The sequence below is a fragment of the Hibiscus syriacus genome, unplaced genomic scaffold (assembly GCF_006381635.1).
Source record: "Hibiscus syriacus cultivar Baekdansim isolate YM2019G1 unplaced genomic scaffold, ASM638163v2 tig00111769_pilon, whole genome shotgun sequence".
NCBI lineage: Eukaryota > Viridiplantae > Streptophyta > Magnoliopsida > Malvales > Malvaceae > Hibiscus > Hibiscus syriacus.
In genome coordinates this window covers 34,897-52,609 of record NW_024063172.1, presented here as the reverse complement: position 1 = coordinate 52,609, position 17,713 = coordinate 34,897, and the positions used below count along the sequence as shown (strand labels likewise).

Genomic DNA, 17,713 nt, shown 5'->3' with positions numbered 1-17,713 from the left:
CCTTTTTCTTCTTTCTTTTTGGACACAATCTTTTTTTCTTGTGTGTTTTCCTTTTGCCTTTAATTTTCACTTTCTGGTTGTGGCGATTTTCCTTATCATGCTTGTTGTGTTTAATGAATTAAAATATATCATTCTATCCTAAATAATTGTACAAGATAGTTTTTCGTGAGTTTAATAGATAATATATAAATTCAAAAAGATAATAGGTTAACAAAAGTTGATATAAAATTTTAAAAGTATAGTTTTTTCATGAAGCTAAAATGTTGAATCCAGGAAGACCGTTAGAATTGGTAGCAGGGTTTGAAAATCTGTTGCAAAAGGCATTCAGAAAAAAGAAGCTCTCAAACCCTTCCTTCATTCCATGACTCTCTCATTTCTGTTTCTAAATATATATAAAATTTTAATTTCCACATATTAATCAGTGCTTAACTACAATTACCGCAAATTAATCATTTCATGTCCACTCTTCTCTTTCTCTGTTTTCGTTTTCTGGAGGGTTCTCAAGATTATAGGGTTAGGCTTTTTTCTTTCTTCCCTTGAGTCAGAGATGGGGCAACAGACGTTGATCTACAGCTTCGTGGCTCGTGGCACGGTTATCCTGGCAGAGTACACCGAGTTCACCGGCAACTTCACAAGCATCGCCGCTCAATGTCTTCAGAAGCTCCCCACTTCCAACAACAAGCTTACCTACAACTGCGATGGCCACACCTTCAATTACCTCCTTGAAAATGGCTTCAGTAACCTACTTTCTTTCCCTTTAACTATTGTTTTCCATTTGCTTCGTGTTATCCGATTGGTTTGAAACTGGTGTGATGAACGGATTCTCTTATTTTTGGGTTGATTATTTAATGATTCAAATATGAATATCGACATGCGTTCTTGTTATTGCCACGTTCTGGATTCAATCATTTTATGTGTGCATATTATTTGTATTTACGATAGATGCAAAGAGAGCAAGTGGAGACGGTCGCATTCTTAAAAATTTCAATTTCTCATATAATTTATATTTTTTCTTTATATTTTCTATTAATAATTCTTTTTCACACACCCTAAGATAAAATCATGCCTTCATCATGTTTGCACTGGTTCATTTGCCAGTATAAATTATTCAAATCACTTGAATATTGGATATGCTCAGTAATGCTCCTTACGAAGAAGGAAGGTTTTCTCAATATGAAGAATGGGACTTGGATTATTTTGTGGCTTTGATTCATTTCATCATCATATAACATGCCACACGTTCCTCACGTATGCAAACGTGAGGAGAACGATGGGGTGATATTCTTTACTCTTCTTCTTCTGTTTGAATAGATTAAGTTTCATTTGGATGAGTATAAACGTATCAACAGTCGGAATAGTTTTTATTAATGTGGGAAATAATGTTGTGTTCTTTTTTAAAGTGGTGGTTTCCATAATTTGATAGGCAAATTGAGGTAATATTGGGTGTGAGTGCATCGATGGGATGTGTCTAAATTCAGGTTAATGAAACATTTAGAGGGTCACTGTTCTTTACAATTTACGAGGAACTTTATCAACAATTGCCTCGTGTACAATTTACAAGGGTCACACCCTGCAATTTCAGCTCTTGATTAGGCATATCCAGGTCACTGTCTCATGTACAATTGCCTCTGTTGCATGCAGTTTTTATAGCTTTTTTGTAGGTGCATGTGCATGCAAATGGGAGCATATTGATTTTAGTTTTAAAGCTGTCGATTTTTGCAAATGGATTGCCTTCAGAGAGAAAAAGGAAGATATAATTTTCCTTTTCTGAATGTTGTGCTTTTAATCATTGATCTGGATGCTAACTTCTGATTTGAAAAGGAAATTAATCAAGAAATGATTGCTCATTTTCATATTCGATTTGCTCTAATACATTTGGTGCTGCAGCCTACTGCGTGGTTGCTTCTGAATCTGCTGGCAGGCAAATTCCAATTGCATTGCTGGAAAGAATTAAGGAAGACTTCAGCAGGAGATATGGTGGAGGGAAGGATGCAAACGCTACTTCTAAGAGCCTGAATAAAGAATTTAGGTACTCACCCTATGCTTCTTCCCATAGAATCAAGGATATAGGCAGGCTTAAGAAGTTATGTTTTAAAGTTGAGGGTGCAAAATTATAAAATTTCAAGGGATGCAAAATCAGTAATTAATAGAAAATACAGAGAAAATATCTAAAATATATGGGAATTTGAAATTTCTAGGGGGTGACTCCATCCTTGCATAGAATAATCCTTTTACTTTTGGGTGGCAAGCTTAGCCCTTTATACATGATAGGTCCAAACTGAAGGAGCACATGCAATATTGTGCTGAACATCCTGAGGAGATCAGCAAACTTGCCAAAGTGAAGGCTCAAGTTTCTGAAGTCAAGGGTGTTATGATGGAAAATATTGAGAAGGTAAGGCTGCTTCTGACTCCCTAGATGTTCCAGATGTAGTTTGATGTTAAAATATGGCAAAATGCATATGATACTGCTTCTGCTTTTTGTGTTCTGTTCTTAGTAACATATGCCTTTCTCCAGGTCCTTGACCGTGGTGAGAAGATTGAGTTGCTGGTCGATAAAACCGAAAGCCTTCGCTCACAGGTTACTCCTATTCAAACCGCATTTCATGTGTCTTTCTTGTATGGTTTCTTTATACCCTGCACAGCATGAAGCATCTAACCTGATATACCTAAGATGCTTGCTGCACGATCTGATGCATGTGAGTTGATCCTGACTTCCAGGCACAAGATTTTAGGAAGCAAGGGACTAATTTAAAAAGAAAGATGTGGCTTGAGAACATGAAGATGAAATTGATCGTTTTCGGTATCGTTCTCGTGTTGGTTCTTATCATTATCCTGTGATCTGCCCCGGCTTCAAATGTTAAATCTGGTCTGGATTTCCGTCCTACTGCTCTTGCTGCGTTGCTGAATAGGATATGGTTTTTAGTGCACATGAGCCTCCTATTAGGATAGGGAGAGGCTATTGCATCTCGGTTGTCTGTATAGGATATAGTTTGATCTTACGGTAGATAACTATTTCTATCAATTATTTTCTTCTTTATGTTGTAAAGGAGAAATACTTGAATGCCTGCATATCATGTTTACCCCCTTTTAAATATTATTAAACCCATCACATTCATCTCCTTCTCCTACATGAATAAGATAACTAATCTTAGGGACCAAATTTTAAGTTCTTAAAAAACATGATACCGAGTTTAAAATGTTATATTTTCAACTCCGATATGATATTTTCATCACAGTAATCAGTTGACCAATCTAATACTCAAACGTATTGATCATTTTCCTGGAATTCAACTTTTAATTGTCTTTGAAGTTGATGAATATACATAAACATGCTTGCAACATTAAAAACATGTTAAAACACATCAAATTCATGCTTTTCAACAATTCAATAATAGTTGACTTAAATTGCACCAGTATTTTATTTTCATCTTGTTATAAAAGGAGGAGTTCGACTCTTTTAAACAAACTAAATCATTTTAAAAAAACTGAAAAAACAAAATAAAAATGCAAGTGAAGTGGAACCAGGTTGCATGATGATTTGTTCAAGCGGCGATGCTGTGGAGCACGACAGTCTCAACAGTTAGGCCAGGTCCCAAACAGAACTCCCCACTCTAGCCCTTCTCCCGTGGTCTGAAGTCCATCTTCCATTGATTTCTTTCTCATCTCATCCAAAATGAATAGCACACAAGCACTTGACATGTTCCCATACTCTGAAAGAACATGTCTCGTGACTCGTAGCTTCTCAGGCTTGAGTGCTAACTTGGTTTCCACTTGGTCCAGTATGGCTGGACCACCAGGATGAGCTATCCAGAAAAGGGAGTTCTAATCGGTTATCCCCAGAGGCTGAAATGCCTCTACCAAGCTCTTTTCTATGTTCTTTGAAATAAGCCCCGGAACATCCTTGAGCAGGTAAAACGTGAGCCCAGATTCGCGGAGGTGACCATCAATGGCACCGTCACTTTCCGGCAATATCGCTTGGGCCGCCGAGACTAGTTCGAACAAGGGCTTTTCTATTTCCGGAACCGGGTCTGCACCGATTATAACAGCACCACCACCGAACAATGCTTGGCCCACAAGGCTGTCTAGGTGGGTGTCGGTAGGCCCACGGAAGGTAGCGGCGTGATCTCGGAGCACACGACGAGGACACGGGCACCTTTGTTGTTCTCAGCCAAGTCCTTGGCGACTCGAAGCACTGTGCCTCCCGCAAAGCATCCTTGTTGGTACATCATGAGGCGCTTAACGGAGGGGCGGAGGCCCAAGAGCTTGGTGAGTTGGTAGTCGGCCCCGGGCATGTCGACGCCACTGGTGGTGCAGAAGACAAGGTGCTGGCCCCAATCTTTAATGGCCTTGGTAGCTGCTTCTTTGCCTAGCTTTGGAACCTCAACCACCACCATGTCTTGCCTAGCATCAAGTGAAGGAGCCATGTATGCACATACATTGGGGTTCTCTTTCAGAATCTCTTCCGTTAGGTACATGTACCGCTTCTTGATCATGGATTTTTCACCTAATCAAAATAAAAAAAATTTACACCATGATATAAAATACTACGTTCGTCTATACTTGAAATCATACGTGAATCTTTATGGCAAATGTTGTTAACATTATCTTATTTTCATATCAGAATCATGTATGAAACACCAAATGTTTTGACTTTCTACATAAGTAATCTTTAAACATCACATGTTTAGTTCAGCTCATTCATATAGTTGTTTTAAAAATATATCTACGAGTTTAGAGTTTATAAGTAGACACATATCCAATAATAAAAATAGAAAAGAAAAGAAGCTTACACATTCGCTCGAATTTCTCTTTCAGCTCAGTCTTGTGCTCACTATTTGTGATACGAAAATAGTAGTCCGGGTATGAGCTCTGATCAACACAATTTGGAGGAGTAGATGTGCCGATGGCCAGCACGGTGGCCGGTCCTTCGGCACGTTGAGCCTTATGAACTTCCTCGACTGTCACCATTTGTTCCGATGTACGCAAAGGGGCTTAGAAGCCAATGGTGTTGGACTAAGCTGGAATGAGTGGTAAAAGTATTGAGACTAAAGTGTGCAGAGTGTCCTATAAATAAGATTAGGGGGCATGGGTAGGTGACAGTCACATGCGTAAGCCCCACTTTGCGAGCTGTTAAGACCGAGTGGCAATGGCGTTGGCACGTGATTTTGTTGCCTCCATCTAACATTGACCCTTCTTCCTTTCAAACCCTTCATGTCTTCCACATGTTTAATTGGTTCTTACTAACCACATCAACTCCATTTATTAAGACCTTTATTTTGTTCAATTAGATCTATCCCTAAATTCCATTTGAATTATACTAAAATCAAACTATCACAAAATAATCACTAAAGTTCATCAAATTAGTACGAAATAGTCACTAAATTTACCAAGCTTTATTATTATAATATCGTAATGAACATTTTCTAATAATTCGATAAATTCAGCAGTCATTTTATAACTTTTGAAAGTTCAGTAGATAAAACGATAATTTAATTATAGTTTAGAGACCTCTCGTCTACTTTATCCTATATCAAGATGAGATTGGACAAATATCTATTTAATTTTTATTTGATCCTATGCAACTCGACCAAAATTCATGAATAACTCTACGTGCAACATTCAAAAGAGCGTGAGCATAATTTTGGACCAAAATGTGGACGATATCGGCGTCAAGAGCGCTAGCATGGTCACAGAAAAATGTGAACACGAAATGGGGATTGACGGCTTCAGTTTAGCTCAAATGAGATCATTGCATGGAGGAAAAAGTTTGGAAACCAGGCTTTTATCACCTTGGTTGATTCATTAAATAAATTTATCATTTGATGAATAAAAGCTTAAGTTATAATCGAGTCTCGTCTGAAAACAGAATTGGAATCGATATTAGAACAAGAAGAGAACTCATAGATGCAAAATACAAGGCATAATTAGATCGTTCATGGTGACCGTAATACTAAATACTTGCATTCATGTGCCAAGAGTTTGTCACTTAGGCGAGAGGATGGATGGATCTTCGTCCACCAACCAATATAAGTTGCGTCAGTTGCTACTTTTGTGCCACTTTATTTAGTAGTACATGGGATGTTGGATACAGATTTAATGTGAGAGGGAGATTTGTTCAATGCCAGGACAGCATGTTAAGTGCCTTATCGCATAATGCTACTGATGATAAGATGTGATAAGTTGTTTTTGAAATGCACCCCTCTAAAGATCCGAGAATCAACGGGTTTCATGCCTGTTTCTTTCAATAAAACTGTGATATCGTTGGACAAGGGGTTTGTCGTTTGGTGTTTTAATGCTTCTTCAACCAAGCTGTGCATACAAATATTGCGGAATACGGCTATCGGATAGATCAAAATCGCAACTGATAATTTGAGGAAATAAAAATGAAGATAAAGAAGACACAAATTTTACGTGAAAAGCCCCTAAATAATATAGGGTAAAAACCACGGGCAAAGATGGAAGAATTTCACTATTATAAAATAGGAATTACAACTTCTCTCGATCTAACAATGAGAAAACAATAACAATTCTCTCTTGATAAAAAGGATAAAACAACTCTCAAGAAAACTCTCTAAATTCTCTGGTATTGGGAGAAAGCTATATTGATTTGGGATAGTTTTGAAGCTAAATGGGTTAAAGTATTTATAGTTGAAGCTAAAAGACTAATCTTGTAAATATCCTAAAATTCAGGGACTAAAATAGCAATTTTACCATGCAAAAAATTCAACAAAATCTACTCCTACCATTCGGTGCCTACCATTTCTTTTTTTCCAACAATGCACTTTCGGTGCATTAAGAATTTTCAACAATCTCTCACTTGAAGATTTGATTGGAACAATCATATTTTCACACCATTCTTTCTACCTTGTACATCATGTTGCTTACGTTTTCGACAGGCCACAAGAGGATCGACACCAAATAAATTTATCAACATTGATCGCATTCGTCATGAAATCTGCTATGTTGTCTTTGGTATGGATTTTTTGCATATCTATCATCCCTTCTTCCACCTTTTCACGAATGAAATGGTACTGAACTTGTATGTGCTTTGTCCTTGAATGAAATGTTGGATTCCTTGCTATATGCAAGGCGCTTTAACTGTCACAAAACAGAAAGACATACTCTTGATTGTGCCCAAGCTTTTCCAATAGCATCTTCAACCAAATTGCTTCTTTACTGGCTTGTGTAGCTGCTACATATTCTGCATCTGTTGTGGACGTAGCCACAACTGACTGCAATTTTGAAACTCAGCTTACAACTCCACCAACAACTTTGAACACATATCTTGTAGTAGATTTGCTTTTATCCAAATCCCCTGCATAGTCAAAATCAACATACCCATTGATAAGTAAATTTGATCTTCCGTAACATAATGGAATATTTGAGGTCCCATTGATGTATCTCAGGATCCTCTTTACTGTATTCCAATGCTCTTTGCCTGGATTTGCCATGTACCGACTAACAACTCCCATTGCTTGTGCAATATCTGGTTTTGTGCATATCACAGCGAACATTAAACTTCCCACTGCCGATGCATACGGCACTCGAGACATCTCTATCCTCTCTTCTTCACTGCTAGGACTCATTCTGGAGGATAATTTGAAGTTAATAGGAAGAGGGGTAGAAATTGGCTTATAATCTTGCACGTTGAATCGTGACAAGATCTTCTTCAAATAATTCTTTTGTGAAAGCTAAATCTTCTTATTACTTATGTCTCGGTGAATTTGCATCCTTAGAATCTTGTTTGCTGATCCCAAGTCCTTCATTTCAAATTCTCTATCCAGTTGTGCCTTCAATTATTTAATATGATCATTGTTGGGTTTTGCAACCAACATGTCATCCACATACAATAGCAATATAACAAAATCGTTATCACCAAACCTCTTGAAATAAGCATAAGGGTCTGCATTAAGTCTGTTGCATCTAAGACACGTAATGAAGGAATTAAATCTCTTATACCAACATCTTGGCGCCTTCTTTAGACTGTACAAAGATTTGTTCAACTTGCAAACCAAGTTCTTCTTTTATTTTTCTTCAAAACCTTCAGGCTAGAGCATGTAAATCTCTTCTTCAAGATTTCCATGAAGAAAAATTGTTTTAACATCTAGTTGCTCTAGATGTAAGTTCAATGTAGCACACATTGCCAAGACTAATCGAACTGTTGTTAGTCGAACCACAAGAGAAAAGATTTCTTTGAAATCAATACCTTCTTTTTGAGTATATCCTTTGATCACCAGTCTTGCACGATACCTCTCCAATTGATCGTTACCATTTCGCTTGATTTTGAAGACTCATTTGTTATCAATTGATTTTTTTCCTTGTGGTAGTGGCACAAGGTCCCATGTATTATTTTTATGAAGGACTTCGATTTCTTCTTGCATCACCATCATCCATAATGAAGCATCTGACCTGTTTATTGCCTCCTGGAATATTGATGGCTCACCGTCCTCTATTAAAAGACAGTATGCAATATTTCCTTCTATAACATAATCTGAGTGCCAATTGGAACCCAAAGCCTAAATTTGCTACCAAAAATTTCTTCATCGAGCTTTTGTATCAAAATAGCTGCCAACATTGTTAAATTACGAGCAACTTTTAAAACTACCAACATAAATTAACATGAGTAGTTATTTTGATAAAAATGACAGTTTCAACAATCTATTTAAGTCAGACCAACAAAATAAATTACAAGGCAGCAACAGGCAGCAAACAACACTTTTACATTAAACAAACATGCAGTCAGCAGTAAAGCCAAAGGGAATATGATGGCCAACAATGCCAAACATTTCCGACTTTATCAAACCCTTACAGAATCAAGCATTCAACATTGTTTATAATAAAAAAAATAATATCAAGCAAAATTAGGATGTGTTACTTTGGACAGAAGCATCCTACAAAAAACAAAAGCATCAATAAAAATTGGTTTCAGTTACTGTTAAACATAATAAATATAATAAGTGATTAATAAATAGAAGTTACCTGTAAAGGGAAGAAAGAAGAATGAATCTCAAATTCCAATGGTTTAACTTAACGTTAAACACCCTAAAAATTAAAATTAAAATAATTAATAAACAATTTGAAATATTGAGATTAAAATTAAAAGTAAAACAATTCTATTATACCTTTACATAACAGACTCATTAACCACAGTAAGGTAGTCTTCTTCCTTATCCTCCGGCTCAAAACCATACAACCAATTATGGGTTGTTACAAAAAGCTTAACATTTTTTTGGTAAGAGTGAAGCTCTTAAACCATACAACCAATCCTTATCCTCTGACGTAATTTATTAAAAGAAGAATCAATTACCTTCAAACCTTTTTGAACTATCAAGTTCAAAATGTGGGCATCACACCTTATATGGAAGTACTTACTATTGCAGGGAAGATGAGAAATGGCATTCAAATCATCTTTCAGTCTCTTAATCATTCTATCATTTGCAGAAGCATTATCAAGTGTAATGGTAAATGTTTTTTTCAAGATCCCACTCACATATCATTTTTTTCACAAACTTAAATATAGACTCACCATCATAAGGAGGAAGCCGAAAATTAAGTATTTTAAACTGAAGTTTCCAGTTATTATCAACATAATGAGCAGTAAGGGCAAAATAAGAATGTGAAGTGCAAGCAGACCAAGCATCACATGTAAAACAAAGACTACTTGAGACAGAATGCATTGAATCAAGCAGTAATTTTTTTTATGTTTTTCATGCTCCAACATGCAATACTTAGTAACAATATACCTAGATATATCCTTAACAGAAGAATTAAGGTAATGATGTAAATCCCTAAGTTTTTCATGCTCAACAATACTATATGCATAACAATGAAACAAAATAGCCTTAGCAAATAATTCACAATATTGGTTTAGATCAAAAGAAGCTACACTACCAGGATTTTCAGCAAGAAAAATCTTATAAGCTTGACATTTCTCAGTATGCCTTCTAGGATTAGATGTACCAACATAAGAATCAGCTTTATACCTTTTCACTTTGTAATACTTACCCTTGGCATAAATAGAACCATCATCAGATTTGGTGAATGTGTAGTGGTCCCAAACAGGAGAGGTTCTTCTCCCAAATTCGGATGAACCAGTGGACTTCCTCTTAGTTATATCAACTGCTTCGGATAATATATCATTTACACCCCATTGCAAAAAAAAAACTAGGGTTAATATAGTAAAAATTAAACCTTGATTAAGCTACAAACAAAGGCATCTAACAACCTTATACAACCAATCCGAATGAACAACCAACATCAACACAAACAAAGGACTACAGAAGAAACAAATAAACAGTAGCTACATAGGACAATATATTTACCTCTTTAAGAATGTTCTTCATTCTGATTTGTTGGGTTTTCTCCTACAAAGGAACTAAATAGAGATAGAAAGTGAAGAACAAGAAGAAGAGGAATAAAATGAAGAACAGTCGTGGTTATAGAAGATGAAAAGATACAGAAAGTGAAGAGGCTCAGTTAGGGTTTTTTAAGGTTTAGGTTTGAGTTTGGGTTCAAGTTTGGGTTTGGGTTTGGGTATGGGTGTGGGTTCTGTTTGGGTTCGAGGTTGAGGTTAGGTTATAAAATATGAATTGGTGTTAGGGTTTGGGTTTAATCGAAAGATCAAAGAATGGTTTAGGGAAGAATAAAGATGAACTGTTACTTGGGTTTGGGGTTTGATTAGAAAAAAAATAGGAAATTGTATGTGTTTTGGTGTTTGTGAAGATCAACGGACGATTTTTGTGAAAAACAAATATGAATTGGGATGAATACGGATGAACATGGAGAAAATTTTGGGTGTTTGATCGAAAGAAAGAAAAAAAAGAAATCATATGGGTTTTTGTGTTTATGAAGATCAAATGAGAGTTTTGGTATGAACTCGGATGAACAAGTTAAGAAATTTCGTGTGTTTGATAAAAAAAATAGGAAAGTGTTTGGGATTTGGTGTTTTTGAAGATCAAATGAAGGTTTTTTCAAAGAAAAATAAAGAACACGAATGAACTTCTAGAGAGAAGACAGAGAATTTTGAGAGAATCAGAGAGTTAGAGAGAGAGAGAGAGAGCAAAATGGAAGAATAAATAGGAAACCCGAAAATGAGAAAAAAAACAAAAATTTTGTCCTTATATAGTCGCTCCGTTCGGGTCGGGTTCAAGATCTGTGTTTTTTAACTTCGTTTCGCTTTGTACCGTTATCCTCTTGTTTTGATTTTATTTAATTTAGTCCAACTTTAATGATTCAATTTAATCTTTATATTTTAAATTCTTTCAATTTCATCCCTACATAATTAATATTAATAAACTATTTGTAATTAATATTAATATAAATTATATATTATAATTAATATTAATATAATTAATATTAATATTAACTTATATTAATATAATATAGTTTATAATTTGTAATTAATATTAATATAAAATATAATCTATAAAATTAATATTAATATAAACTATATTTTATAAATTATATAGTATAGTTTATAAACTATAGTTAATATAATTTATATTAATATAGTATATGGTTTATAGACTATAATTAATATTAATACTATATACTATATTAATATAAATTATAGTTAATATGTTAATATTAATGTAAACTATAGTTTATAAACTATCTACTACATTAATACAAATTATAATTATAAACTATATATTATATTTGTATAAATTATAGTTAAGATAATTAACATTAATATAAACTATATAGTACATTAATATAAACTATAGTTTATAAATTATATACTATAGGTTATAAATTATATAGTACATCAATATAAACTATTGTTTATAAACTATAGGTTACATATATAGTTTATATAACATATAAATAGATTATATATATACATATACTATAGGTTATATATATTATACACAGTTTATACATACATGTACTATAAGTTACATATATAGTTTACATGTATACATGTACTATAGGTTACATTTATTAACTATTGTTTATAGACTATAGATTAATGTTACATATATAATTTATATAAACTATTGTTTATATAAACTATATATGAATTATCAAATGTGTCTATACATATATCGTTTAGGGTTTAGGGTTTAGAATACAATATTTAGGGCTTAGAGCTTAGGGTTTAGGGTTTCTATAAACTATAAACTTTATTACTTTATATAGTTTATGGATAGTGTTTCTATAAACTATATAAGTAATTTACTTTATATAGTTTATATAGATATATATTATATATATAGTTTATATATAATATACACAGTTTATATATACATGTACTATAAGTAACATATATAGTTAAATGTATACATATACTATAAGTTACATATATTAACTATTGTTTATAGACTATAAATTAATGTTACATATATAATTTATATGAACTATTGTTTATATAAACTATATATGAATTATCAACTTTGTCTATACATATATAATTTATAAAGTTTAGGGTTTAGGGTTTACAATTTAGGATTCAATATTTAGGGTTTAGGGTTTCTATAAACTATATATTTTATTATTTTATATAATTTATGCATAGTATTTCTATAACCTATATATATATATACTATATTAATAAAAATATAGTTTATATATATAGTTTATTTATAAACTTATATTATATTAATATAAATTATATACTTTTTTACTTTATATAGTTTATATATTGTTTACCCATAGTTCATTAATAAATTGTACAATTTATATATAAACTATATAATTTTTAATGTAAACTATTTCTATAGTAATATATATATGTATTTAATATACTATATATATAAACTATATACATAAATCTTATATATTATATATTTATATATATATTACATAGTTTATTAATAAACTACATGTAAACTACATATAAACTATATATATTATATATTTGTCTTTATATATATATATATATATTATATTTTTTTAATTTTTTAAATGAATGCAATTTACTATATTTTTCATTATTTCTTCATATCTTGCATTTATTTCGATTTCAACCTTTTTTATTTTTTAATTTATTTAAATTTTAAGTCTTTCACTTTTATATGTATTCAATTTAGTCTTTAAATTTATATTTGCATCTTCATTTGGTCCATTGTTAGTTGTTATTTATATTTTTTTAACTGACTTATAACTTTTTAAATGAGTATAATTTAGTCATTTTTATATTAATTTAAACCTCACATTTTAAATTTATTTCGATTTGGTCCCTTACCTATATGTGTTGTTTAATTTATATTTTAAAATTTTATTTGTAATTTTACATTTCTTCAATTTTGTCCTTAAATTAAAATTTTTTGACAAAATTGATCCATGATTATTTATTTTTTTACAATTTACTCGAAATCATATACAATTATAACTTGCAATTCAACAATCACGAAAGATGACAAAATAATTAATCCAAAAATAAAAACGACTCGACCTGAACTCAATCTGTATCCGATAAACATCCGACCTGAATTTTATTTGTCAATGATGTGACCCGATCTGAACGAGATCCGACTGAAATCCACATGAACCTGAATTAACCTGGTCTTTATCTGCTTCGAACCTGAACTGTTTTGACATGAACTGACATCAATCCGAACTGAAAATGATCCGACTTGAACTCGATCTGGATCTGGTGTCAAATCAACCTTAAAATGACCTAAACTGATTTAACATGTACCCGACCTGATTCGTGTCAAACCATCAAATTGATCTGACTTGACATATATCCGATTTCCAGAATCCGACTGAAACATGTCAGATTACTGATTTTACAGCCCTAAAGGTGGTGGTGTGATATGGAAGGTACGGATTTCTCAATACTATTGAGGTCGAGAACATTAGTCGAAGAGAGGGGTTGCATTTAATTTTCTTAATTGAAGTTCGATACAATGTCCGAATGATCTAAAGTCTTTCCTATTTAATTTTAATTTGGTGAATTTATTTCAATGTTTGACATGTTTTTAGCATAAAGTTGTAAAAAGATGAAAATAACCCTAAAGCATGTAGCCTGATTTAAGTATTTTCACCTTTTTAATTGACAATTATTTAACTATCTATTTATACTGTGGATTATAAATAAGTCCTCTAATGTAAGGGGAGATACCATTAGATCAGTAAGCTAATTAGAAAAGCAAGTGCTTGATTAAATAGTAAACACTTTGGGTTCACAAGCCATGAACTTAAGAATCTTAATTATCAATTTTATTTTATTTTGTTCATCCAAATATATTTTTTAAATCACATTTAATGTTATGTCTTAATTTCATTTTGGTCATCGACCATTAAAAAATTAACAAAACTACTAACATGCTATTCTTTTATTTTTTTTCCAATAATGATGTGACGTTATCTAATGTTAGGTATGAAACCAAAATTAAATGTTAGGTATAATTTAAAAAAAATAGTTAGATACCAAAACAGAAAAAATGATAATTTGAGTACTAAACTTGTATTTTACCCAAAGTGAAAGTAAAATAATGATTCTGACATGGCATATTTCTGTTTGATTCCAAGAAAGACAACAGTCCATAATGAAGCAGCATTTATGCTCACTTCTCTCCATCCCTACATGAGTGTATATATATAAAGTCTATAATTTTTATATTTAAGATATTTTAAATAATAACTTATTTAATGATTAAAAAGAATATTATTTTTTAAAGATTTTGAATTTAAATAATTATATTTATAAGATATATATACAATACCAATAACTAAAAGAATATATAAATACATACTATATCATAGTCACCTATGCAAAATAATGAAAAGTGTACTAATTGTGAATGACCATGATTTATGCTACTCTCCACTTTGTGAAGTCTCATTATTATCATCACTGTTTGCTTATTCTTTACTCCATTCTCTTCCTTCACTGCTTCCTCCTTTTCAGTTTGTGGGACAAACTTCAGCTTTCCCTTCTCCATTCCTTGTTGACTTGAGAACTTTACTTTTTCATTATCTCTTGCAAGAGCCACCACTTTCATTTCATCATCTTTAACTTAAGCTTCAATGGGTATGTCATGTTCTCTCCTTTTATCGGCTTCTTCTATATATTTTGTTTACACATATAGTTTAATGTTATTGAAGTGCTGGATTATAAATTTTCCATTCTTTTTCAAGCCCTGTTGATGTATATGCCTTAAGCTCAAGGATTGAGTTATTCCACACCTTTATGTTTTGTTTTTCATATCAGCCATATTTACTTATGTTTGTAAGTTTTTTAGTTTTTGTTTTGGTTGTTAAATTGCTGATTAGGGTTCTATATATCTGGACACTTGAGTCTAGTCTGCAATTTTTCAGTGTATACTGCTAGTATAATATTTGTCGATTATCAATGCATGGAAGTTGATGTAATCTTTCAAAACTCACTTCTTTTTTAGGGTTTGTTAACTTGTGTAGATCCAGGATTAGGACAGATTTTGGTAGTACAAGGAAATTTAAAACTGCCATGGAGTTGTATGATTAAAAATAGCCTTCAAAGTGGAAAAGATTGTCACCACTATCACCATCTATAACCACCGTAAGTTCAACAGAACAACTCTGTTGCCCAGCCAAAGGTCGAACGTGGTTTCGAAATCGAACAAAGTGTAAACATGTAGAGGTTTCTAAGTGCTATTGTATTTACCTTCTCCATTAATACTGCTGATTGATGATGTATGCAAATAGCACCAACTGGTTTACGCTACATTTCTGTAAAATTAGTCGAAAAATGTGGAGTATTATCTTCATTGTCAACATTGAGCCTGCATTTGACATCTAAATTTGACATCTTAAGGCAAATGTCATCCTTTCCCTCCCCTGAAGTCTTTGTCCGGTAGAATCAGAAGCATGCTTTGCAATTGTGGTTCATCAAACAAGTACAAGAAGCTGGATTCAAAGCTTGAAAGGAAAATGATTGAAATGAAGAGAAGTTCATCGGGAAAATCTAATGTCAAATCAATTGACAGCATTATCTTGAGGTTCCCTCAGTTCCGGGATGGATTCAGAAACCTCAAAGGCGTGTTCGAGCAGTATGGTTGGTTGCAGCAAGTTTAATCTTGAAGCTCACTGTAAGCTTTTATCTTGGATTTTTTGCCGCAAATTGACTCTCCCTCTCTTTTCTCTTTCTTTAGATGAAGACTCCAATGGAACTATTGATCGCGAGGAACTGAACAAATGCTTGGAGAAACTGCAACTTCGGTTGACAAAAGAGGAGATCGAGGATTTGTTTCGTTCATGTGATATCGACGGGAGTGAAGGGATTCAATTTAGCGAGTTTATTGTGCTGCTATGTCTCAGCTATCTCCTAATGAAACCTTCTTCCTCTCCTGATAATGTACCCGCCGTTACCTTATGTTTGTTTCTTGTCCTTGTTTGAGAACATAGAGCATGTTGTGTTAGAAGGTATTAATAAGTATCTTTAATGGTTAATTCGGAATGTTTCAGACATTGAAGATGGATTCTCAGCAGCTTGAGGCCACTTTCGATACCATCATTGAAGCGTTCCTGTTTCTTGATAAGAATGGTGATGGAAAACTGAACAAGAAAGACATGATGAAGGCACTAAACGAAACTTCCCCGTGGGAACGATCTCCTGCACGTGTTACTCAGACTAGATTCAGTATCAAATATTCAACTCAATATACTTTTAATTTCTCACTAGTTTCTATAATCAATTATATTAACCATTCTTTTGGTATCCCCAATGGGAACTTGCAGAAGAAATGGACTGGGATAAGAATGGAAAAGTCAGCTTCAGAGAGTTCCTCTTTGCTTTTATCAACTGGGTTGGGATCGAAAGCGACGATGAAGGAGAAATACTGGACCCAGGAAGCTAAGAACACTCGAAGGCTCTGCATGATAATCTGTATGAGGTCAGATTAAGATTTGTTCATATAACTAAGACATCCCAAACACTTGGTTAAACTGTTTTTGCTGTATCATGACATATATATCATCACAGTTTTCTTTCAAATAATGCAAACTCGAGATTACCGTATTGAAGAAATAATTTAGTACCGGTTTTCGGTTCAGTCTCTCTATACATCTGATTCATATTGTAATTATCATGTATGAGGAGTTCATGGCATTGTGTATGGAAAGAAACAGTCGGAGCTTTTGCAAATTGTACACAAAATCAATCAAAACTGGCTTAGATTGTGAACATAGAAACTCTGTAACCACAACTATACATATACACAGTTTGCTCATTCAGCCTGATATGAATCAGTACTTCTAGCGGCTTTTTCGTGTCACAAAGTCGTGTACTCGTTTCACCAACAATACCTCAGGCCGCCTGATGTCAGCTGCCATATGTCCACTGACCACTTCCAGGACCACCACTCCAAAGCTATAAACATTAGCCATTGGGGTTGCTTCTCCAGATTCCATGTATTCTGGTGACATGTAACCGAAAATTCCACGAGCTGATTTGTTTTTGTTGATAGCTGAAGAGGTAATGGTCCTTTGGATGACTCGTTCATTCCATTCCTCATGAATATGATGAATAACAGAAGCAAGGGATTTGGTAATGCTGTATTGCTGCCATTGCGAAACAGAGCTTGTTATGGTTGAAAAGGAGGTGACTCTACAGTCGATTCACCTGGTAGTCATGCCAAGCCTACGGTGGCGGAGCTTTGCTAAGTTTTGGAGTTCACTTGTACCTTATCCGCAAGGCAAAGCATTTAGTCAGGCCAAGCCTATTCACAAGAATGTGATGACGGCAGTCAAGAATACCCTGGTAAGCAGTTCCGAAGTCAAGCTTTGT

The 17,713-nt window shown here is 33.4% G+C and overlaps 1 protein-coding gene and 2 pseudogenes across 1 annotated transcript; 2 read left to right on the top strand and 1 right to left on the bottom strand.

Annotated features, from left to right (window-relative positions):
* Positions 1-547: 547 nt before the first annotated feature.
* On the top strand, positions 548-2,936 carry LOC120169654 (annotated as a pseudogene).
* A 591-nt stretch (positions 2,937-3,527) lies between these two features.
* Positions 3,528-4,995, bottom strand: LOC120169482 (annotated as a pseudogene).
* A 9,810-nt stretch (positions 4,996-14,805) lies between these two features.
* LOC120169678 (probable calcium-binding protein CML22) lies at positions 14,806-16,916 on the top strand. The gene is made up of 5 exons (XM_039177790.1): positions 14,806-14,980; positions 15,743-15,982; positions 16,080-16,282; positions 16,393-16,567; positions 16,666-16,916. The coding sequence occupies exons 1-5, from the start codon at positions 14,977-14,979 to the stop codon at positions 16,782-16,784; spliced, it is 741 nt and encodes a 246-aa protein (XP_039033721.1). The 5' UTR covers positions 14,806-14,976; the 3' UTR covers positions 16,785-16,916.
* Positions 16,917-17,713: the final 797 nt, after the last annotated feature.